We start from the raw sequence: 23,447 nt of genomic DNA, 5'->3' as shown, positions 1-23,447 counted from the left end.
TCATTTGTCCTTTTCAGATTAGTGTTCATGTCACATAAGAGAGTGAGGCAGAGGCAGCCTTTCCTCTGTGCAGGTGCAGAGCTTTTTGTCCTCTTGGTGTCCACCTGCAGCTGGGATGATGGGGTAGTGGTTGTTAAAGGATGACTTCTAAGGGTGATCTCAGGAGAAGGAGTTGAAGAAATCAACTCTGCCTTTGTTATTTCTGACATCTGCTTACACTTCTGTCCTTGCAGACCTCTAGGTGTGGAGCCTGGCTTACCCCCCCATGTGATCTGTACCGGTGCTTTGCTAGCCTTACCAGCCTTGTTTTTCCTAACGAGTGACCTAAATTTCTCCTTTTCTGCGGTGTAAGCTCATTACCCATTATCCCATTTACCATGGCAACAGAGAACAGATTATTCCTTTCCTCTTTGCAACAGCTTTTTATGTATTTGAAAACTTCCTCTCTCCCCTTCACATCCTTCACCAGTTAAGATTAAGCGACCCTGTTTCCTTCAGCCTTTGGGGCAAGTTGTTTTCCAGCCCTTGCTTTCCTCTGGCCTCCTTTCAATTGCTGTGTGTTTCCTTAGAAGGGCAGTGCCCAGACAGGGATGCAGTTATTCCAGCTGAAGTTTTATCACCATTGGTGGACTATGAGATTTCTGTCGTTATCTGTCAGGCTGTACTCCAGCATGTGTATCCCACTATTGTGTTTGCAATGGCAGGATATTAACTCCTGTTCTTCCCCAGTCCTTGTCTGCACTGCTATGGTGTAACTCTCTTCACTGCTGAGTGCTTTCCTGGCAGCAAGTGACAGGGAGCCCAGGTTTACAGGGAGAAGTTGGGAAGCACTTGCTGACCTGGTCCTCCACCTGCTCCCTTCAGCGATGCTGAGTCCCGTTATGCCAGGCACCTCTGGCCGCAGGTATGAGGGCAGCCTGGCCTGGTGGGAGAAGTTAGCATGTCTTTTCCTACACCCATTGACACAGACAGGGCATCGCTCAGGGAGAAATCACTTTTAATGTTAATATCCCCGTTGCATTCAGCCTCTACAAAAACTACTGACTGGTCTGTACCAACCCAAAGGCTCGGCGCGAGCCTCCCTCGCACAGGCAGCCACGTGCGGAGAGGAGGATGGTTCGATGCAGCGTGGAGCGGCCCTCCCCAGGGAGGGGGGCTGCGCTTGGCGGTGAGCTGGGCTCCCTGCCCCGTGCCTAGCAGGGGTTCGGGAGCACTGGGCTGTGTCGATGGTCAGCGTGCGCAAGGCGCTGCGAGTGTGCACATCACTAGGCACGGCACAAACACGTGCTGGGGCCCTGAGCTGTATGTGGCACCCCCCAAACAGCACGTTCTCCTCATGGCGGAGACCGCATCTGTGCGGCACCCAGCACCAAGGGGCTCCAGGCCTCGCTGGGATGGGGATGGTAAATGATGCTAAGGGCAGTTCTGGGTTGGGCCGCCCCTCCCTGCTCTGCCCGCAGGGACGCCGTGCCAGACACTTCTCCACCTTTCCTTTTTCCACCTCTTCCTTGAGACCAGTTGCTACCAGGGAGCAGCTGGGCAAGGGCCCTTGGACTCCAGCTAGCTGGTCCAGGCCGCCTGGGTGGTTCAGCCCCGCCGGGGGCACATCCTTTCTCGCCTGGGGATGGGGCTCTGCGCAAGTCCTGCAGGGAGGGGCGGCACGAGCGGGCAGGCGGGCAGGCAGGCAGCGAGCAAGTGCAGACCTGCTGCTGTTGAACGTGAGCCTCACGGCGGGAGACCCCATGCTGCAGACCTGGAAGACACAAGCGCAGCCTGGTACGGGTGGCCAGAGCTTGCCCTCCCTGACCTGCTGCTGCTCAAGCCTGCAGCACCTTTCCTAGCCAGACTTAGGGATATTGGTGCAGACACATGTTTCTAGCTGCGAAAACATGAGTCAGGGTCTCTCTCTGTCTCCAACATCCATTCCTGCCCCAAGGATGGTTGGAGTCTGCTGCTACATCCCTTGACCCCACTCTAGCCCCCAACGACATGTGTACCTGCATGGGCTCCAAACCACATCGTTTGGCTTTGCTGCTTGAAACTTGATTTTATGCTATTAAAATTGAGCAACTTCCCATTTGCTGGGGAAGGAATATTGCACCGAGAGGCAGGTTCCTACCTCCAGTCTGCATGGGCCTCCAGCACTGTGCTCTGGCCACGCTGCTGCTCAGGTGATTAATGGGGCGAGATTAGAGCTCTCCTCTGGCGTCTTCTCTCCCTCCGGTGATGACCGCGACTTGTGCCCACCTGCAGCAGCAAAGGTGCCTAGGGCTGGGGTGCTGGGGGCGAAGGGTGCTCAGGACGGGGGGTGCATAGAGTTGGGCCGGGACCAGGTGGCTGGCTCTGCCTGAGCTAGCCCTAGGTGCAGTTTTTGCCTGCTGCTGGGGTACTGCCAGGGAACTGGGCTGCCCCCCTGCTCCAAGCCAGCCCCATGCAGGGTGTCCCCAGGACGGGGCTGGGGAGCAGCTGACCTGGGCAGCGGGGTGCCGGGGCAGAGCTCTCCCCCTGGGTGCTCCCTCCCTGGGTCATTCACTCACTGAGGGATCTCAGCAGCCTCCTGCCCAGGGTCTCCTCGGAGCTACTTGGCGATGAGCTGGTGCCGGCCTCTTTCCCCAGGGACTCTGCCTCCAGGACAGTGCCACAGCACTCACTGTCTGCAAAAGCCCAGCATGGCTGTAGTGTCCCAAGCCCTCGCCACCCCCAGGGTCGTGTGTGTGTGCGTCCCCTGGCCACACTCACTCTGCCGCTTGCTGTTCTCCTCATTGTCAGCCAGCTCCTCCTGGATGAAGGGGATGCCCTCCATGCGCAGGAACACCGACTCGCTGGGACTGCGCAGCCCCTCGGAGCGGCAGCCTGCAGGGACACAGGGCAGGCGTGGCGGCAGGGCGGCGAGGTGCTGTGCCGTGGAGCAGGACGCGGCAGGACGCCAGCCACGACAGCAGGTCCCAGTGCCAGGGACCCCCAGGGGACACGAGCGCATGGCAATGAGGAATTACACGCCTGCACACTTGCACCTGTGTGTGTGTGCAGGCACAGAACAGCGTCCACAGGGGTGTGTGTGCAAACGCGCACGTGCCCCAGTCCATGTGCAACTGTGTCTCTGCGGTGGCATGCTTGTCATGCCAGTGGGTCCCCGCACGGCCCTCCCGGGGGACATGCAGTGTTGGCCTGTGGTAGGGAAGGGATGCTGCTGGGTGACTCACACATGACGCTGTTCCTCTCATTCAGGAGAGTGGTGGGGTCCTCCTTGGGCGTCTGTGGGGTTCCCCGCGTGGTCGAGGCCTTGGTTGAATCCCTGTCGAAGACCTCAATGTCGGGGGACTGCGGCGAGCTGTCCATGCGGCTGGCCACCAACGCGTTGTGGTACTGCTGCCGGGTGACCTGGGCACAAAGACATGCATGCCCAGCTCAGTGGGCACCAAGCCCCACTGGGACCTCCCGGCGACTTAATGGCACCAAACCCCTGGACAGCAGGAGTGCGGGACTCCCCAGCACCCACTGGGCACCCACCAGGCTCCCGGGGCAGAGCAGAGCGAGAGGGTGCCTGGGCAGGGGGTGGCTGGGGTGGGACAGTCCCTGCCAGCTCCGCGGTACCTTGACAAACTGCACGTCGCAGAGGATGTGCACAGAGTAGTCAGGTGTGTAGATGTTGTTGCTGCTGCTATGGAGCTGCGTGGTGCTGCCCCCGTAGTCGTTGTGCTCCCGGTTGGGGGACTCGGAGCGGTTGAGCCCGCTGCACCGCGACGGTGACCTGTTCACTGCGGGACGGGACGGCAGAGAGGCAAACACTCACTCTCATTCGTGGTGCCGCTTGGGTCCCCGGTGCCGGGGCAGGGCCAGGGTGGACCGGTCACCTCTGGCGGCTGTGCCCCACGAACACCAGGGCTGGCAGGGGACCTGCCGTGGCGGGGGTCTTCCTCGGTGCATGCTGGCGGCAGAGGCTCTGCGCCATGCCAGCCCCATGCAAAACAAAGGGACCGGGCAGGCAGGCATCCGACCTGGCGCCGGCAGCAGAGGTTAGGGCTGCTGCCTGCCACCTGCCCGTCACACTGACTGACTGACAGCTCTCCTGCTAACACAGGCCTTCTGCACGGCATTTGGCACAAATTCTCCTGGTTGCAGCTGGCAGCCCACAGGGTTTACTTAACCTGCCTCGAGGGCATGCTCCTGTCTACCCTGACTCCGACAGAACAGGAGCAGAGGCTGCCACAGCAAGCTGGCCCGTCACTCATGTTGACTGATGGCCTCTGACATGCGGCGTGATGGATTTTGTCTGGTCAGTGATTTATTAGGGAACAAAGGCAGCTTGTTCCTTACATGGGTGACGTCAACATCTTGCTGACTTTGCTCTGCTGCTAAAACGCCCTTCTATTACCCAGATTGCCAGAAAGCAAGCGAAGTAGAGCAGCGTGCATGCAGGGCTGCGGGTAACCGTGGTCAGAAGCAGCAACTAGCAAGAAAACGCAAGCACCGAGTGCAGGAAGTTACAGAACTGCGCACCAAAAGCCTGAGCTGTCCGTGGCTCCTTATCCGCATCCCGTTGTTCCCAGGGTTTGCATCTTACTAGGGAGGCTGCAGCAGGGACAGGGCTGATGTCCCCCATCTGCCACCCGTGCTCCAACTAGTGAGGGGCTGCCTGGAGTGGGGTGCCCTGGGTGCTTCTCTCCTGGCGCTGCCCAGCATGCAGGGTGGACGGGGCTGGGTGCACCGTGCACAGGGAGCTGGAAAGAGCCTGGCACATGCAGAAGTCCCTGCCCAAAACCATGCCCCATTACCTGGAGAGCCAGCCAGGGAGTCCCCTCTGCTGAAGGCAAAGGTACGGGACACTGAGACGGGCACTGCAGAGAGAAAGGGAGGAGGAAGGAAGGAGGGGATAGGGGAAGGTGAGAGACAGAGGTGAGGGTGGGAGACAGACCAAGAGGAAGAATGAGAAAAAGAATCATGTGCCAGCAGCCCTGGGCTGGGCTCCCACCTCTGCCTCCAGTATCCCTTCCCACCCCTCTTATACCCTCCTGCTTCTGCTCTGCGGAGGCGCTTGCCAGCCACGGGGACCAGGACACTGGCAGGGACACCGACTTGAATGCTGTAAATCAACAGGCTGCTCTGTGATGAGGTAAGAGGAGGTGAGGCTGGAGGGGGGGACCAGCTCCTGCCAGGCCTGTCTGCACAGCCACATATCTCCTTAGAGCCACGGTGAGGGCAGAAAGCATCTTCCTCCCATCAGCTGAGTGCTGGCACCCTGCTCCAGCCTGTCGCCAGCCGCTGCCAGGACAGGGGACTTTGTGCCACCTGGGAGATGGGTGGAAGCTAAACTAAGTCACTGCGCTTGGCATCTGGGATGCTTCTGTGTGTGCAGGCAGGTGGCAGAGAGGGAATGTGCTCTGCAACAGCACCCACCTCCACACAGCCCCACAGCTGCAGGCAGGGGCTGGCAGGAGCCCCTCAGCATGATGCAAAGCAAAGGCATTCATGCCCAGCTGCCTGCAGCTCCCCGCAAGGCCCTGGATCTCAACAGACTCAGGGCGATGCCAAGAAGAGTCCCCCACCGGGAGCTGCTCCTTGTGGAAACCACAGGAAGCCAGGATCCCATGTCCCGGGGTGCCTGACCCATTGCCACAGACAGGGCAAATCCCTGGACATTCACTTTCCACGTTTTATTGCCATGGGTTACAGCAGCAGTGACAATTTCAAGGGCAGGCATTCCCCCTCCCTGTGACTCACTGCCTGCGGGGAGCTGCCCTGTTGCCCTCCACAGCATCCCTGGGCCATGCCACAGGAGTGCAGGGCTCCATGGGGACCATGGAGAGACTGGCACACAGCGTGAGCGATGCGCTGGTTAACACCTCCTCATGCCTCATCTTTCCTCTCACTGCTGGCAGCGTCCACCTCGAAAGCAGTGGGAGATCTGAGCCCGCTGGCTGCCAGCGCCCTCCTCCAGGCACGGCCACGCTTCCCCCAGCTGCCGGCCCTCCTGCCCGGGGCGCACTGCCCTCCCGCCAGCCACTGCGCCCGCAGTGTGCCTGCAACGCTCTAGGAACCGTCTGCTGCCTATGTGATCAGTGTTTTTAAATTGCTTCGAAGGTAAAACCTCCAGAAAATTTGCCCTGCAGCCCCCTCCTTCTGATCTCCCCGCTCCTCCCCCAGTAACTCCTGTTCCGTGTCCTCCCCTGGAACAAAACCTTCTGCAAATAGAAGTCCAAGCAAAGGCACCAGCATGGAGTGCTGCCCAGAACAACTTCATCCAGCCGGGAGCAAAGGACGGGTTGATAACCACTAGCACTCTGTCGTGGTTTAACCCCAGCCAGCTCCCTGCTCTCACTGCCTGACCCACCGTGGGGCTGGCTGTACCGGGTCTCTGCTGCTGCACCCCTGCCCCGGCCGCCAATGCCAAAGATCGCCTGGCGATAAAAAGGTTGCATAACAACGGTTAATTAATAACAAATTGTTAAATGCTCAAGGGTTAACGTCTGAATTCTCTGCTGTGACACACTACTTGCACTCATTTCTGCTGGGCTTTGCTTCAAGGAGGAAGGAGGACGCCCGCCCGACAAGGGAGATGCCCTGCGACCTCTGCCTCCCACCCAGCCTCCTCACTGGCCGGGGGTGCAGCACCGCACATGTCCTGCGTCCTGCGGCAGCCAGGGTGGCAGAAAACATCTCGTGACACAGCATCACACGCAAGCACGGAGAGCAAAGGAGCCCTGAGCAGCAGCGTCCCGGCAGGCAGCACTGCGGACACGCGTGGCCGCACCGACACGGCTCCCACCGTGGCTCGTGCCCACAGGCAGCACTCGCTGCCTGAGCCCCAGTGGGGCCCTGGTGATGGTCACCAAGGGCACGGGAGCATCAGGCCATGCAGCAACATCCCAGGGGAAACGGGACACTTTATTTATTCCCTCTCTCCAAACCAAGCGCAGGGGAGCAGGAATGCACACTGCAGGGTTAATCCAGCAGTCCACGAGCCAGCCTTTCGAATGGAAGAAAAGCAGGCAGCAAGAAATAGGTGAGCCCTAGAGCTGCACGCAGACTGGAACGCATGGGAGTGACAGTCACCTGCCTGAAGGGACTCTCCCTCTTCTCTCCATGACAACTCTCCCTACACCTCCCTAAAAGTTGAACTTAGCGGGTTCTTGTTTTGATTAGGCACCCAGCGCATCCTCGGCTTACCATCAGCACTGCAGCATCTGGGGTTTGGGATGACGGATGTGCCGGACTGGGGGTGGGCAGCACCTCTGCCTGCTCCCAAGCCACCAGGCACTAAACGTTTGCAGGGGTGATCAGCAAAGAAGGCGGGGGGGCTCACAGTCTCCCCTGATCAGAGCTCCCTCTTAAATCTTGCAAGCAGGGGATCTGCTCATTAACCCATCAGCTCTACAGGCAGGGAATTTATCGGGACCGGGACATCTACTTCTAACTCAGCTGATTTCCACCACCACCATGGGCGAACAGCTCGTAAGTAAACTGACCCATCTCTGCAATTCCCAAGCAGCCCCTGTTCCCCCGGCGTGGGACTCGTGTTCAGCTTGTGCTCCAAGCCTCGGGAACACAAATGGGTCCAGAGATGTTACGCTGAGAGCTAGATGCACCGTGCCAGAAGTCACAGGGCTTACTGCTCCCATCTGCGTGGGTGTGCTGCCACCTGTGAGCAGTGCCCCTTGCAGTACCCCTTGCAGTGCCAGCCGTGCTGGGATCCACCCACAGGGATCCGGCACATGGCTGAAACCTCAAAGGGACTTCAAAGGGACCTCAAAGGGAACTCCAAGTCCCTCTGCGGGGACGCGGCTGCATTGGTCCCTCAGCATGTTGTTTCTCCACCGGAGGTTTTTAAAGGGGGTGATCTGAGCGCAGAGCCTGAGCTGCTCTGCGCAGAATACAAACTCATCCCTCCTCCAGCCAGCCAGTGCCGCAGAAGAGAGGTTTTAGAGCCCCAGCCTGTCCCAAAATACTTACACAGGAAAGAGGATCCAGCCAGGCTGCCCACTTTCCGCACGTCGTTATCTGAAACGACAGTTGGAGGTGTAGGAATCACAGAGGAAGGGCTTCCGCCTGCCCCGCGCCCCAGAGCAGGGCCACCCCACCCCACGGCCAGCCCCTTCTCCTAGCCACCAGCCGGCTTAGCCCTGTGGAGGCTGCAGAAGCGAAGGCAGGGCCAGAGGGAGCCCGCAGAGCCTCTACCTGAGGAGATGACAGCCATGATGGCAGGGACACCGTAGTAGGTGAATGCCCCATTCTCAAACCGCAGCCCTTCCTTGCCAACCTCCACCTCCACTTTCCCCTGGAAGGAAAAGGAAAACCCGCTCGGACAGGCACCCCGTGCTCCTGGCCACCGACCCACCCAGGGCTGCAGGGACCCCTGCCGCCCCGTATGAGAAGACGGGCATCTCCGCTGGCAGAAGTAGCCCAGAGCAAGGTGGCAAGGAGAGACGGGCCACCCTCTGCTTGCCACTGCCCCAGGCACCTGCAGGATGAGGATGAAGTAGTCAACGGGGCGGTTGCGCTGGTAGAGGTAATGCTCCGCCGCCTTCTTGTTCTTTCGGTCGTACTTGAGCTCCTGGATGACGTTGGGGTGTTTCAGGAGCCGTAGCAGGATCTTCTCGGAGAGGTAGGGGGACTTGAAAGGCTCCACTTCTAGAGGGGAGGCAACACACACTCACTCAGTGGGGTCAGGGCTGCCGGGAACCCCTCATCCTGAGCTGCACAGCCTCAGCCTCAGCACCCCACTGCACTGAGGGGACCCAAACGCAGACCCATGATGGTGGAGCAGCAGGATGCCCAGGGTGGGGGTCCAGGCAGGTGGGAACTGCTCGCTGATGGGGGAAGACCAACCCAGGAACAGCTCAGGGATGTCCTGCAAGGCTGGTGCTGCTGCAGGGAGATGCAGGGCTTGCACAAGGGCAAGGGTACCTGTTGCCATGAACCGATGCGTAGCCAGGAGGAGCTGTGGGGAGATCTTCACCTTCATCTCGCTGTCTGAGAGCCTGAAGATGGAGAAGTCCTGGGGCTTGCGTCCCCGGTGGGGCACCCGCTCCTTCTTCCGATTGTCCGCTGCGGGGCAGAGAGCAGAGCGGTCGCCTGCCTGCAGCAGCCACAAAGCCACTGCAGCTGCAGAGCCCCATACCACATGCACACGTATATAGAGAGGCATGTCTTGCTGCACCCTATGGCAGGGCTGCTGTGGAGCAGCAGCCAGAGCAGCAAGGTGCACAAAATGTACCGTGCATCACAGCCTTGGGGCGGAGGGAGGGAGCAGGGTGGTGGAACACGCTTCCTTCTCAGGAGCACGTCCTGGGTTGCCCTGGCTAGATGCATCACCTGAGCTAGAAAGGAGCTTGGGAACCACCCATGGGCACTTCATGGCCAACACATGTGTCCCTGGGTCAGACCCTGCCCCACCACCGGCTGCTGATGCTGGTGTTTCTCTTATCTGGAGCATTCAAGACTCCCTGACATCTGACCAGCATCTCTCCATCACTCTTGTTTTTCCCACCATGACTTTGAATTGCTCTGGGGAAGGACCACGATTTGTTCTGGCCTGTTTCCTACCCACATGTCTGTCTGTCTGTGCGGGCTCCCACCCTGGCTCCTGCAACCGCAGTAGCTGCTCTGGGACACTAACTGTACAGATCCGTCTCATCCAGGATCTCGGACTTGATGATCTCCTCAATGACATCCTCCAGGGTGACAATGCCCATCACCTCGTAGAACGGGTCTCCTTCCCCTTCATTGTTCACCCGCTGCACGATGGCCAGGTGGGACTTTCCTGCGAGGGGAGAGCAGAGCGGCAGTGAGACCCCCGCCCCGGGCGAGAGGGGTCCCCAGCACGGCGGGCTGGCAGGCGGACAGGGCTCAGTGGTAGGCACAGATCACAGCCAAACCTCAGAAGCAGCCACTATCGCCCAAACCCACCCCAACCGCACTAACCCAAAGAGAAGGGCTGGACACACAGCCCAGCCTAACAGGGCTGCTACTCCCCAGGCTGATTTCTAGGTGTCACGGGACTCTGCCTGGCTCTTTTTTGAGGCCGCTTGCTTTCTTTACCCAGGCAATCTGCTGCGAGTCAGTCTGTTTAGCTCTTTGACAGCCTCCTGTGCAGGAATGAAGTGTACGTTATACCAGCTGCTTCTTGCTTACCCTCAGCTTCATTGGCATAAGAAAACTCTTAACACAGCAATGAGACAGTGTCCTCCAACACAGAAGTGTAAGCATGTCCTTGGGCTCTACTGGCTTCCCTCATCCTCCTGGTGTTTTCTCATTCTGTTGTTAATTATCTTTCCTATCAAACTGCCAGGAACAGCTCCCCCACATCTTTCTATCCATCACTGTCTGGACTGATCCTAAAGCTTTTCTTAAAATACAGGCAAAGCCTCCAGCTCCTTGGAACGGCAGCTCATTTTAATGCAGAAATGCGTATGTTTGTTTGCAGCTTTCAGCCCAGCTTCTGCAGAACTCTTGGGTGAACCATCTGGATGCAGAGGCTGAATGCTTTTCAAGCCATCAGTTTGCACCTGAACATCTTCTCCAACCCCTGCCCCTGACAGACCCTCCTCTCCGTTACCTTAAACAAGCAGACTGGGACCAGGACCTTTAGCTGCAATGATGGTGACTCCTGCTTGGAAGTCGCAGTGTTTCTCAATCACAGTTTCAGTTTCCTCACTTGCCCCAGTAAGCTGGCAGCTCTGCTGACACATTCTCAGGCTTCTTGCTTTTGGCATACTTGAAACATCGCTATTTGTTTTTGCACGTCCAGCTCTCTGTAAGCTGTTTTGACTTCTTCAACTTCTCCCTTCCTTTACTGTCTGCTCTGATTTATGCTCCTGCCTCAGCAGCTTGACCAGAACCCAGCTTCCAAGCCACAAACAACTTCTGGGTTTCTAGCTCCAACGTTTTCTTGGATCTGCCAATGAACAGCACTGGCTTTCTTACTGCCCCTGTGGCTCCTATGCTGCTCAGCAGTGCACACAGGTTCTGAACCTCTACTTTTACTTAAAATGTTAAAAATGTCCTTCATCAGTCCCACAGCCAACAATTTCGCCTCCCTCCGTTTGCTCTGCATCCCAGGGGTCTCCTGTTGCAATGCCTACACAAACCCAACTGTACCGTGGGCACTGCAGGGCCCTCCAGAAACCTGCAAACACCTTATTTTCCCCACAGGCCCAGAGCTGAGGTCCTTGAACAGCAACAGTCACCCAAAAGGGGGGCAGGTCCCTTCTGCTATGCAGCTGCTTCTGCATCTGCTTCTCCCATAAACCCTCCCTGACAAACTCGCCTGCTGCTCTGGGCGAGGGGATGGGAACAGTGTTTATGTATAAAGATGCAATAGGGGTGGGCTCCTGCCTGCTGCACAGCTCCCTCCTCGCCCGCTGGTGCCTTCTGGCTCATCCCCGCGAAGGGACAGGGATGAACGCACCCAGGGCAGCCCAGCAATCCCATCAAACACATCTTGCTGGGGACCACGCGACCTTCAAATAACCCTGCCCTGGATCTGAGATGAGCAAATGATATTTCTCAGCCGAAGATCAGTACTATACATTTCTCACAGCAAAGCTTGGGCATTTTCCACAGTATAAATTCCCTCCTCCTCATACCAAGCTTTTATTGCAAGATTTCAGAGAGCAGCTCGCTGCCTCCCACGCCTACGGAATTAGAACATAACATCGCAGCAAGTAGCACCGAGATGCACTTTAAAAAACCAAATCAATAGCCTCAGGGCATTGAAAATTCAGCATGCTCTTTGGACCGGGCTATTTCACTCCTTTTCGTACATGGGTTTGTGCATCTTGTCCGTTCAGTGGGTAATAAAGCAACATGACTTGAGACTTAAAAAGAGAAAAGCAGCAGAGTTGGCCGCAAGACAGCAGCAACAGCTACGTTTCATCTTAGCAAAGTCCAACTTTTGAAAATGTCTCCTTTGCCAAACCCCGCTCCCAAACACTGGGGCCATCTGGTCTCCTACAAGTCCTCGGGTGAGCGAGGAGAGGGGAGAAGTTATTTCTTTTGGCCGAAAGCTTGTTGTTAATGACATTTACATGCAACCCAAAACCACCGAGCCCTTACAAAAAGCTTAGGTGCTACTTAAAGGCAGTCAGAGAGTAATGGAGGCAATTCTTTTTTTGGCCAAACACCTACATCGACACTGTAATTTACTCTAGAGCAGCCTCAGAGAAACGTGATTCCAGCTCCATGTTCACGTAGCGACAAATGAGATTATTTAGAAATAACCCAGCACTGTTAGTCTGGGAGGAGACCCACAGTTTCACTACACTGGGGGCAGAGCCAGGAGGGCTGTTAGAGTGCTCAAGAGTTCTTTATTTTCACAGAAAATAAACACTTGTAGCCACACCATAAACCCCCAGGTTTAGGTTTCCAGGCTAACATCCGCATTAGAGATGGAGCAGGTACCCAGCAATGGAAAATTGTTGCAATTCATGTGGTTGCTCCTGGCCCACACCGAGTGAGCTGATCCTATCCCCTGCCTGGCCAGCTGATCACAAAACACCCCAAAACCCACTCCCATCCCTTGCAGAGCTGGGCGCAAATGACTGCTGCTCCGGCTGGCCCCCACTGGGAAAGGGCTGACTTGCCCGGATTTCCCACCTGAGGGACAGGAGATCGTTTGCAAGGTCCTGCCCCCCAACCTCGCTGGGTCCTGGGTCTCCTCCCATCACTTTTTTAACAGACCCTATAAATTTGACAGTGGGGAGGGAGGGTTTGTAGGTGCTCTGCCTGTATGGTCATGGCTTGTTCCCTCATGGACTGGGGATGCTGCCAGGCTCAGCTGCATCCCCTTACCCTGGGAGCTGCTATACTTGCACAGAGCAAAAGCAGTGGCATTTGGAGCAGGTATGAGGGCAGAAGCTGGGCTATTTTATGAGGTGGAAGCAATGTCCAAGGGAGGGTGGCACAGGGACAGACCCAAGGATATCGGGGTGGGGCGGAAGGGTGTCACGTTCTCTTCTTGAGCTGTTACACTGCAGGTCTGCCTCAGTGGGAGTACAATAGAGAGAGATAAATCATTTAAACAAAACCCCAAACTTGATCTAAACCAGCTTTAAGATCTGTGAAACCGATTCAAAAATCTGAGCTATTGTAACCATTGCTTGATAGCTCAAATGAAATGAATTATAAGGGTGAGCTGCTTCCCCACTAGCAAGCTGTCACATGTGAATTTTACAGAGCTATCACTGATGCAGGAAAGCACAGTGAAACACTGGAGAATCAAAGCCTTGGTTTGGCAAATGCTAGAACAAATGGGCAATTAACTTCACTTTTGTGAATAGCTCCACTGGCCTCCGCAGGACTGCTCTTGCACAGGAAGTCTATAGGTGATTAAGTGTCTGCTCAGCATGGGATACAACTGTACTAAATTCTTTATGAGCTACATGAAATCTGCTCTTTTCAAACAACAGCTTCAGTAGAAAGTTAATGCCTCAAAATGCTAAATTACAGAGCTAATATAAACAGCCAAAAGCTTCCGGATGGAGCAAGCATCTGAACAGATATCTAAAGCTTTTATGCCCATTTTTAGGAGCCTTGTTTTTCATAGGTACCTAAATGACCTTGGGCTCATAGATCCACCTCAAAGCGTCCTCCCTGATGGGAGAACAGGGTCTGAACACATGGAAATGCCTTTACTTGTGGGAAAGAAACTGCTGTTGGCTGCAAATATAGCCCAGACTACTTCCTTATCATTTTTTTATGTAGGTGCTCTGCCAGAGGAATGTTAAAGATGCTTTAGCCTTGTCTCTCGTTCCACAGGATGAGCATTCTGAGCATGAAATTTATTTTCATGAATTTTATGGTAAGATCTAAAGCTGTTACTAGGAGATCAAAGGTACAGGCACAAGCCATGAACCATTTACAGCTACAAAATGGAAGGCAAAAAAAAAAAGAGTAATTGGTAAATAAGGTTGATTCGTGAAACAGCCATGAGGTAACTGAAATCTATTTTCTGTGTACTTTTCATCAGAGCTCTTCTCTGGGCCAGGGGCTGCCAGCATCTCTGTGTCCTCTTGCAGTCCTGCATCTGAAGTAAGTGGGGATCCTGATTTGAACTTCTTGACCTGGAAACATGTGTGAGTGTGCTCTTGTGTTACCACACCTCAGCACCAAGGGTGAAACCACACGCCTGAGGAATTGCACCTAGAGGCAAAGCACGTCTACACCCAAACAGGGGGGAAATAACCAGGAGGGCTGCGGGGCACCCACCTCTATGGGGAATCAGAGCTATGTGAAGGGAAAACTGTAAACCCTAATCTAAACCAGACCTTCCCCAGAGATGAGAACTTCATCTGCTTACATCTGTCTCTAGTAGAATACAAAAGCCTTTCTCATACTCTGCTTTGGTGCTTTTCCTAAACCTAAGGAAAACTGGGAAAAAGATGGAATATTTGGAATAGCTGATGTATTACCATTGACAAAACAGATCAGGAGGGTAAGGGGGATATTAGAGGGGACACGGAGTCTCATCTTCCATCTGCTGTACAACAGGGTTCTGACCTCCTGGGTATGACCCTTCCTGCCCACAAATGGTGGGTTCCCTTGCATGTTACTTGGAGCCTAAGGAAGCCTACAAGGATGCTGAGGCTTTCTGAAGCTAAAAAACTTCTAAAGAGCTGACGCAAAACTGTTTTCATTGGTGTCTGTAGCATAGGCCACTTTATGTTTTCCGACAGCTCAGTCTGAAGGTGCCTTTGACAGCTCCCAAAAGGGAGATGGCTGGCTGGGTGCCCTCTCCCCCAAAGACACGGCTCCCCTCTCGCTTTGCTGAACACCTCCCCAGAGCAGGCCTGTTCCTGGGCTTGCTGGGGCAGGGTAAAGCAGCCCAGGATCCACGCAGTAAGATTTAGCACTGTTTGCAGCAGGGAAAGCAAAGTAATGTTTCAGGCAGAGTTGCAGCACGAGTCACTGAAGCCATCTTTGTGAGGTGTATCAGCACCTCACCCACTCTCAGCCTGGCAATCGCCCATCAGGGGAGGTGTACGGGATAGTTTCTGAAAAACAACGAGCTCCTTAACCCATACAACTGGCTAGGGAGGTCATTGCTTCAGCCTATCAAGTGCCCAAGATAGCGGCTATCACGGCTATCACGCTTGCACAAATCTCTTGAAGGCCGATTTAAATTTCAAGCAGTGCTTTGTGCTTTTGTGCTTGCAATGACTGCAGGCTCAGAAGAAGGACCATAAGAAATGCAGCTGAAATGGTACTGGCCCCAGTTCCTGGCAAGTGTGAGCACCTTCTCCAGCTACATTCAATTTGTAGAAGTCTAATAGAGGCCGTGGAGTATTTTGAAAAGCAAAGACAGACCACAGGGCAGATCTGTCCTCTGCAGGACAGGCTGTTTTCCCTGCTAAGCCAGGAAGTTTGTTTTTGGAGAATTTACTTTTAGTAAGTCCTAAAAGATGCCAAACCACAGAAGGCTAATTTGAGCTGCACGTCAGCCTCTGCCCTGCTGCAGGAAAATGAACATAAGAGAAAATTTCTACTGTTCCTCTCTCAGAGGAAAATTACTTGCTAAAAGGTGCCACTGCTATATATAGACTCCCCCAGGAAATTAGTCGACAAAATCTATAAATTACTTCAGGAATGGGATAAGACTACGACTTTCCAAAGGCACTACAGAAGAAGGAGGTGGACCTCACAGAAGAGTTCCCCATGAGGAGTTAGATCACAGGACTGGAGCCGCAACACGCATTGCTTCGGTTATTTTGTAGGGATGGAGGAGAAACAGACTGCATCACCCACAGCATTTCACGCTGAATGAATGCATAAACCTTTCCTCCTAGCTCCATGTTCCCAAGGTGAAGTTTATCCTACTGGGACCTCATCTGCCCCTCTACATTGCTTTAGCTTGCTAAATATGGTGCAGTTATTTCTCTGGTGTATTAGGTATTTCCTCCTGGGAGCCTAGAATAAAGGTAGGTACTCCGAGATGTACCAGTACCAATTGCCAAGAAATTGTCTCCAAATTTTTTCACTCCAGTAGTTTCAGCTCCTTTCAGGCTGCAGGTGGCAAAGTTACTGTGCTGGTATGTATTTTCTTATTTCTAGAGAAGAGGGGACACATTTTCTGTAGTGTCCTCCACTTAGCACTTCTATGTAGATGCTGCACAACTATGCATGCCTTCTATAATGACCCCGTCTAGCTTGCCTGAAAAGATGGCAAATTGGGTGTCCAGATCTCACTATTTCTGAGTGCATTCTGCTGAGTTCTGATGAGAAGATAAAGTCAAAACCATCTTCTAGCACAAGTATTTCCTTCTTTCAGCTGGACCTGTCTCATGCTGCTGTAATGTTGTTTTTCAATAGTTTTTGCAGCTGCCCTCCTCTTTTGGGCTGTGGGTTGAAGTCCAAGCTATCCCATTGCAGGCTACCCCCCCCCCCCCCCCCCACTCCTGCTGCTGTTTGCAGCCGTCTCTGGGTTCTTCCCAGTTCCCATTAGTGCCCCCAATTTAACCATCTTTCTCCAGGAATTAGTGGCAAAAGAGACATCGAACGATGCCAGCAGCAGCAGGCTTGTGATGGGGCAGATGTGAAGGGTTTGACCAGTTCTGCTGTGATGGGGCAGGGGCCAGGTTTTGTCAACCAGGAGCTCACAGCTGCTCTTGGGCTCTGTAACCACACCAGCCCATTAGTTCTCTAGGTGCTACTGAAGTGCATGCTACTATTTTCATATAATTTAAATGTTTTGGCAAGCTGATGCTACAGAAGTGCCCTTCCCCAAGTTTGTGGAGGGTAATCCCACCTACACAGGGTCCTGCTGGGGGAGAGGGGATTTGCAACTCATCTATGCATTAAACTCAAGGCAAATGTCAATGGGCCTTAATGGAACTGAGCTCAAACAAGGTTAGGCGTGAGCGTACCTGGAAACCAATGAAGGAAAACTTCCCTTCAAACCCTGCTATAAAAGATCAGAGAGGAAAAAAGCTGATCATCTTCATAGCTAGGATAGTACAACGAGAGAAAAGAAATGCATCAGATAAACAAGGATAATAGTGTGGTATCGGTGAGTAGGAGGAGAGACAGAAAAGAGAAAGTGCTGCTGGAGGTGTGAGCAAGAGTCCCAAAGTGCTGTATTTAATCATTCCTTGACATCTTCAGTAAGAAGGAACAAATGTTTGTGTACTGTGGCAAGGAGCTCTGGCAGTGAAATTGTGTTACTTATACATTATGCAAAAAAAATGACATTATGGGTATAATGAATGTGACAGAACATTAATCATTAGTGAAACAGATCAGAAGTATACATTGCTATCCAGGAAAGAAAGATATAAAATGTAATGAGTATTTTGTATAAACACTGTAATAACAAAAAGAAATAAAGGATACAAAAACTGTTGGAGTTAAACAGGGGAGAAGGAAAAGAAAGCTGGCAAGGTTTCTCTAGAGGTTTGTCAGGGACCTAAGGACCTGGAGGTGGTTATCAATGCCCATCCTTACCGGAGACTTGAATTTCCTAGAAAGAGACCAGGCCTTATCAGTGGGAGCATTTGCCGTCCTGCAGGCACTTTGGATGCGCAAAGTGATGAATGCCTTCATTAAGCACTCGCTGAGCCAACAAGCAATCAGCCTACTCTCTAATTAGTGGAGGTGTCACAGAAGACCCGGCCATGGAGAGCAACCTTGATTGGATCAAACAAGATACTCCACCATAATTCAAACAGACACAGAAAAGGAGACAGTGATGAAGATTCTTCATTACAAATGGGAAACCTTTATTTTAGAAATTAAATAGTCAAGTGAACGTGGCTGAAACAGCAGTGGACGGGACTGAAGGCAGCTGGGAGCGAATGTCTGTCGCAGTGTGGGAGCTGGCACGGGAATCTGTATTTAGAACTAGGAAAAGAAAGTTTAGGAGGGGTTCAGGGCTTGGCTGGGGGGTGGCTATCTACAAACACAGGGTGCTGGGGGCAACCAAATGCCTACAAATAGGGGAAAGATGAATTGGAAGAGAATAGCAACACCTGAGGAGAAGAACATTTGGGGGAAGAGCTGGAATTGCTAAACACCATGCTGAGTTAGATACTAAGACCAAAAGCAAGTCTCTTCAGCCACATAATTGAGAAAACAGAAGGAGAAATGAGATGGGAACAGAAATAAGTTTTAGGAAGAGCTCTACATAGGGGCTGTAACAAAACGCCCCAGAAGGCCATGATGGCAACCAGATGTAAGGGAGGAAGAGCCTGAAGCGAAATGCCAAGAGTTTAATGGAGCAAAGCTGAAGAAGGACGGATAATCTTCGTGTGAGATGAGGACTAGCATGTGAAAGTGTAGGGCAGGTAGCAAAGCTTGTTAACACACCTGTCAGCTCAGGGAACAACACACACGAAACACCCCTGTTTAAGCAGGGCAGAGAGGACAGCAAAGGGCAGTGAGCTAAGCAACCACAAGTCCATTTCTATAAGTTTATTGATCCACAGGGTACCAGGCTGTAGAGCAAATTTGGAGGGGGAAGTAGTTGAATGCATCAAAATAAATCAGATAAAGGGCAGGGGAGGCTGACCAAGGGGGACTGTGCCAAAGTCATCTGACATCTTCGGTAAAACCAAACTCCCTAGACAAGGAAGAGGTAGCAGAGACCTCGGGTGAACTTCAGTAATGTAGTATCATGCGGGAAGCCAGAGTTAAGAAGGAACTGTGAAGCACATAAGGAATTAGGAAGAGGAGAGGGAACTGGTTATGTTAGAAGAGGCATGGGGTTGGGGGGAAATACTGCAGCTCAGCAAGGTTGAACCCAGAGAGCAATCTTAATGCTTTTGCTAACAGTCTCGGTATAAAACCCAGGAACTGGCTGATTTGCACCGTTGTGAGTCTCCAGTTGTCCTGAGGGGCAGAGAGGGTTGGTGGTGTGTCAGACAGAACGCTCCCTGTGATCCCAGGAGGCGGTGGGGACACAGTTGTGCATCTCCAGGGAGGATGCTGACCTGCATGCATCTGATGATCCCTGTCCTAGTGCACAAGAAACGTCCTCCCTCCCCTCCTCCCAACTCTAAAAACCAGCACGGAGGTGACTCACAGAGAGGCTTTCTCTGTACCTGGGATGGACCAGGTTGGCCTTTCTCACATGATCAGCTCTGCTTGCGGCAGAGCGGCCCCAGGCAGCCCGGGAAGCTGAGTGCTGTCCTCCCGCATTACATAATGCAGGATGTCACCGCTGCAGCCGTTTCTTAAAGACTCACTCACCACGGTACGACCTACCGAGTAACATGCAGCAAAACACAATTCCCAGCGAGGGGGAGAAAAAACCACATGCTGTGTGTATTCTCGAGGTATGGTTAATGAAATACAGCTCTCAGCATCTCTGGGGCTGCTGGCAGCTGCTGCATTATGAATACTGTCACAGCTGCAAAAAAAGTACAGCTCTTTGTAAGGGTTTAGGCTTTTGTTCTTCCTTTAAATCGCTTGCACAGAAACATTTTCTAGACCTGCTTCTCACTGCTAAGCCGAAAACACAAGAGCCGAGTAACAAGATGGGATCTCCTGCCATAAACTCCTCCGCGCAGAACAGAGCGGCGAATGCTGCCTTGCCTGGGCAGGGGTGCGAGGCAGGCACCGTGCCCACGCTGCCAGGCCCCCGCAGAGACATCGGCCCTGCGGGACGGGCTCACCCGCTGAGCCAGCAACCTCTGAGGCCGAAGGCCCTTACAGTCTCCATAACATCACAGGCACGACCGGCATCGCAGGCCCTCGATCCACCCGGGGGCTGTTCCAGCACGTGACACCAGGGTCACCGCCACAGCAGCACATGCAGGGCCCAACTCCCCCCAGCATCCCCGGTACCTGCTGGGTCCTGCCAGGAGGCCACGCGGGGTGGGCCGTGGGGGCTGCTGACCTGGGACTCATTGGGGGTGCAGAGGGGTGCAGGGGGAGCCCGGGGGTGGCGGCCCGGCGGCCTCACCCTTCTTGAACTCCTCAAGCAGCGTGTCGAGGCGCGTGTCGTTGAAGACGCAGTGGAGCGGGCGGCGGTAGAAGCGGGTGACAGTCTGCAGGGGGGTGCAGTCATCGGGGTCGACGAAGGCCAGGTCCTTGACGAAGAGCAGGTCGACAATGTTGTCGCGCCGGTCGCCCTCGTAGACGGGGATGCGGGTGTAGCCGGAGCGGAGGATCTCGGAGACGGTGGCGAAGTCCAGCACGGCATCGGCGCGGAGCATGAAGCAGTCGGCCAGCGGCGTCAGCACGTCCTCCACCACCTTGGTGCGCAGCTCCAGCGCGCCCTGCACCATGGCCAACTCCTCCCGCACCAGGTCGCCGTGGGGGCCGGCGGCGCGCAGCGTCTCCAGCAGCCGCTCCCGCGTGGAGAAGACGCTGAGCTCCTGCCGCAGCGCCCAGTCCAGCAGCCGGCTGAGCGGGTAGCAGAGGGGGAAGGCGGCCAGCATCAGCAGCCGGGTGAGGCACAGGGTGCGGGAGGCGATGGCCAGCCCGTGCCGCGAGCAGACCGAGTAGGGCAGCACCTCGCCGCCCAGGAAGACGGCGGCGGCGCACAGCAGCACCGGCAGCCAGGGCGCTCCCCGCGGCCCGCCCGCCGCCGCCGCCGCCGCCCCGCCGCCCGGCAGCGAGGCGCAGAGCCAGCCGGCCAGCGCCGCGTTGGCCCCCGCCTGCCCCAGCAGCAGCGTGCAGAGCAGGTAGGTGCCGCCGCCGCCGCGCACCGCCTGCACCCGCCGCGCCTGCTCCCGCTCGGCGGCCGAGCCGCTGTTGCGCAGGACGCGGAGCTCCAGCGGGTCCAGCGAGAGCAGCGAGAGGCGCAGCCCGCTGAACAGCGCCGACAGCCCCAGCAGCAGCAGGGCGCCCAGCGCCCGCAGCCAGCCCGCCTCGGGCAGCGGCAGCAGCCAGGCGCCCAGCGCCGGGGCGGCCGGCCGGACCCGCAGCAGGAAGCCGCCGGCCGCCCCGTGGTGCGCCCAGGCCCGCCCGTCCCAGGCGCAGAGCGAGAAGAGCCGCCCGCCCGGCGCCGCCGCCGCCTCGCCCTTGCGCGGCTCCCGCACCCGCACCTCGGCCAGCGCCGAGCCCGCCGCCCCGCCCGAGCGCAGCGGCCCCACCACCTCCACGTCCGAGGCCCAGGCGCTGCGCTCCCGGCACCGCTCCGCCGGGCCCCGCGCCGCCTTGCCCCCCCCCCGCCGCCGCCGGAGCCGCCTCCTCGATGAAGACCAGCCGCGGCTCCCGCTCCCCCGCCGGCCCGCGGCTGCCGTTGCCCTCGGGCGGCGGCTGGAAGTAGAGGCGCAGGAGGAAGCGGCTCCCCTCCGCCGCCTGCACCGCGCCGCCCTCCAGGGACACCCGGCCCGGCGCCGTGTCCTCGGGCCGCAGCCCCAGCAGCCAGGCGGCCCCGGCCGGCGGCCGCGGCGACAGCGAGAAGAAGAGCAGCAGCACGGCGCCCCGGCTCCGGCCCCAGCCGCCGCCGCCGCGCCCCGGGCCCGCTGCTGCCGCCGCCGCCGCCGCCATGCCGCTGCGCCGGCACCGCAGCGCCCGCCCGCCGCACCGGGACTGCAGCGGGGAGCCGGCACGGCGCGGCGCGGCGGCACACGTGGGCCGGGGGGGCGGGCAGCCGCCGCGCCACGTGCGACCGGGAGCCGGCCCGGGGCGCCTCGGCGGGAGGAGCCGGCGGAGCGGGGCTGCCGGGACGGCCTACGCGGGGGACGGGGCGGGGCGGGGCGGGGGGGGGTGTTCGTCCTCCCGCCCCGTACGGCCCACGCGGGAGCATCCCCACGGCGGGCGGCACCGCGCGCTCTCCCCACATCTGGCGCCACGCTGGCGGGGCTGCCCGGGAGCCCATCCCCGGGGGTACGGGGCCGCCCCCACCCCCGGCACGTAGAGAATGCTGCGGGCCCCGAGCAGCGAGCCCTGCCACAGCCACCCGCGACCGGGCTCGCTCCCGGTTTCATCCCGGGTGCACCGCGAGGGCCGGCTGTGCGGGGGGCTGCGCGGAGGGCTGTGCCTCCCCGTGCGCTGTGCGGTCCAGGTTTGCTGAAAGGGTTCCGCCGGCAGTCCCTACAGCTGGGGTGTGCGGTCAGCCTCCCTCTGTTACCCACCGAGGCCCAGCTCTTCAGTTCAAATTCATCTCCCTTCTTCCTATGGGAGTGATTTGTTTTTTTTTTTTTTTTTTATAATGGGGGGCGGATAGTCGTTAGGTTTGCGGTCTTGCTAGGAAACAAATGTACCACGCTGTAACTAACATTTATTCTCATGTCTAGACCTGACGGGGAATGTGATACACAAACGGGGTTTATCAGCTTCAGGAGTATATGCTGAAGAAGGCTCTTAGGGACTGTGGAAACTTTCGGGTCTTCCCTGGACCAACATCCACGACAACCTTGAAATGAGGCTGGGGAACCGGAAAAGAGTCAGTTGCTTACAACGGTAACAGGCTCACTAGTGGCAAAACAGGCAGCTGGTCATAAAATGTCGTGGAGGAAAAGGAAATTCTCCAAAAGTTCTGATTATTCACTCATTGTTGCACCCATGAAAATGGGCCACTTTCTGTGTCAGTATGTCAGCAGGCAGATAGGCGTGAAAAGCTGCCGGGGAGATCTGTGCTCCTTGCTGTGCTAGGGGACACTCTTCCCCCTCTCTGGGAGACGCAGCTAAATTTTTTCCAAATTTGATTAATTCCCTGGGATTTCACAGGGGCCGTGTGCTGCTTCACAAGCTCTTGCTGATCTTCTCCTTTCTAACTCTCCCCTACCTCCAGTGGGGAAATACTGCCTGGTGCTCTACCTAGGCATAATTTACAGAGGAGCCAACTGGTAAGCTTCTTTTGCAGACCTTACCCCAACTTCTATCACCTGAGGAACAGATCTCACAAACTGTCCTAAACAGTACCCAGAGTGACTAGGTACAAGCTCAGTCTGCTCCTGCCTTTCTCTCTGCAGGTGGTGGGGACGAGCACTTGGCTGCTCCTTCCTTACTAGGACCCTGGGGGAACTACTGTGCGAGACCATCCCAAATTTTTGAAACTGCAGGCTGTCATCGGCACTGAATTTCTCTCAGATTTCTTGATGCCAAGAACATTGTAAAGACGATCTGGTTTTGTGCATCACTGCCATAGCATTTTGGATCGCTGTTTGGAAGCTGCGTACCCGTGCCAGTACTTACTCATCTTTATTAATTTGCAGATTAGATTCCTGAAAGATTTTCTGGTGGTAAGTTTCTCGGTATAGGAACTGAAGACTGTGAATTACAGGCTTGCTTTTTTAGTTGAGTAAGTACTTGGAAAATATTCTTGCCTATAGTACCCTTGTCATCAGAAATCCTCAGACAGCGGTTTGGAAACCAGTGGTCTAGGCTAGTACAATTAAAAAAAAAAAAACATGCCACTGCAGGAGGAGGAACCACAAGGTGGCAATCTCTCTCCGTACTTCTACTGGCAAAATAAACCTCTGGCAAAAAAAATCTCGGACAGTGACTGTGTAAAGCTGCAGAGACGGTTGGTCACATCTCCTATCTTCCGGAGTCGCAGCAAC

The 23,447-nt window shown here is 55.6% G+C and overlaps 1 protein-coding gene across 1 annotated transcript; it reads right to left on the bottom strand.

Moving 5' to 3' along the window:
- Window positions 1-980: 980 nt before the first annotated feature.
- Window positions 981-21,429, bottom strand: CNNM1 (cyclin and CBS domain divalent metal cation transport mediator 1). The gene is given in 14 exon segments (XM_030029820.1): window positions 981-1,753; window positions 2,120-2,247; window positions 2,538-2,654; window positions 2,740-2,853; window positions 3,204-3,381; window positions 3,595-3,758; window positions 4,776-4,838; window positions 7,951-7,998; window positions 8,176-8,275; window positions 8,459-8,628; window positions 8,905-9,045; window positions 9,617-9,760; window positions 19,895-21,078; window positions 21,080-21,429. Coding segments are annotated over 13 exon segments (2,853 nt in total). The 3' UTR covers window positions 981-1,753; window positions 2,120-2,167.
- Between the last annotated feature and the right edge of the window lie 2,018 nt (window positions 21,430-23,447).

The sequence above is a fragment of the Aquila chrysaetos genome, chromosome 11 (assembly GCF_900496995.4).
Source record: "Aquila chrysaetos chrysaetos chromosome 11, bAquChr1.4, whole genome shotgun sequence".
In the NCBI taxonomy this organism is placed as follows: domain Eukaryota; kingdom Metazoa; phylum Chordata; class Aves; order Accipitriformes; family Accipitridae; genus Aquila; species Aquila chrysaetos.
This window is presented reverse-complemented; position numbering and strand designations above follow the sequence as displayed.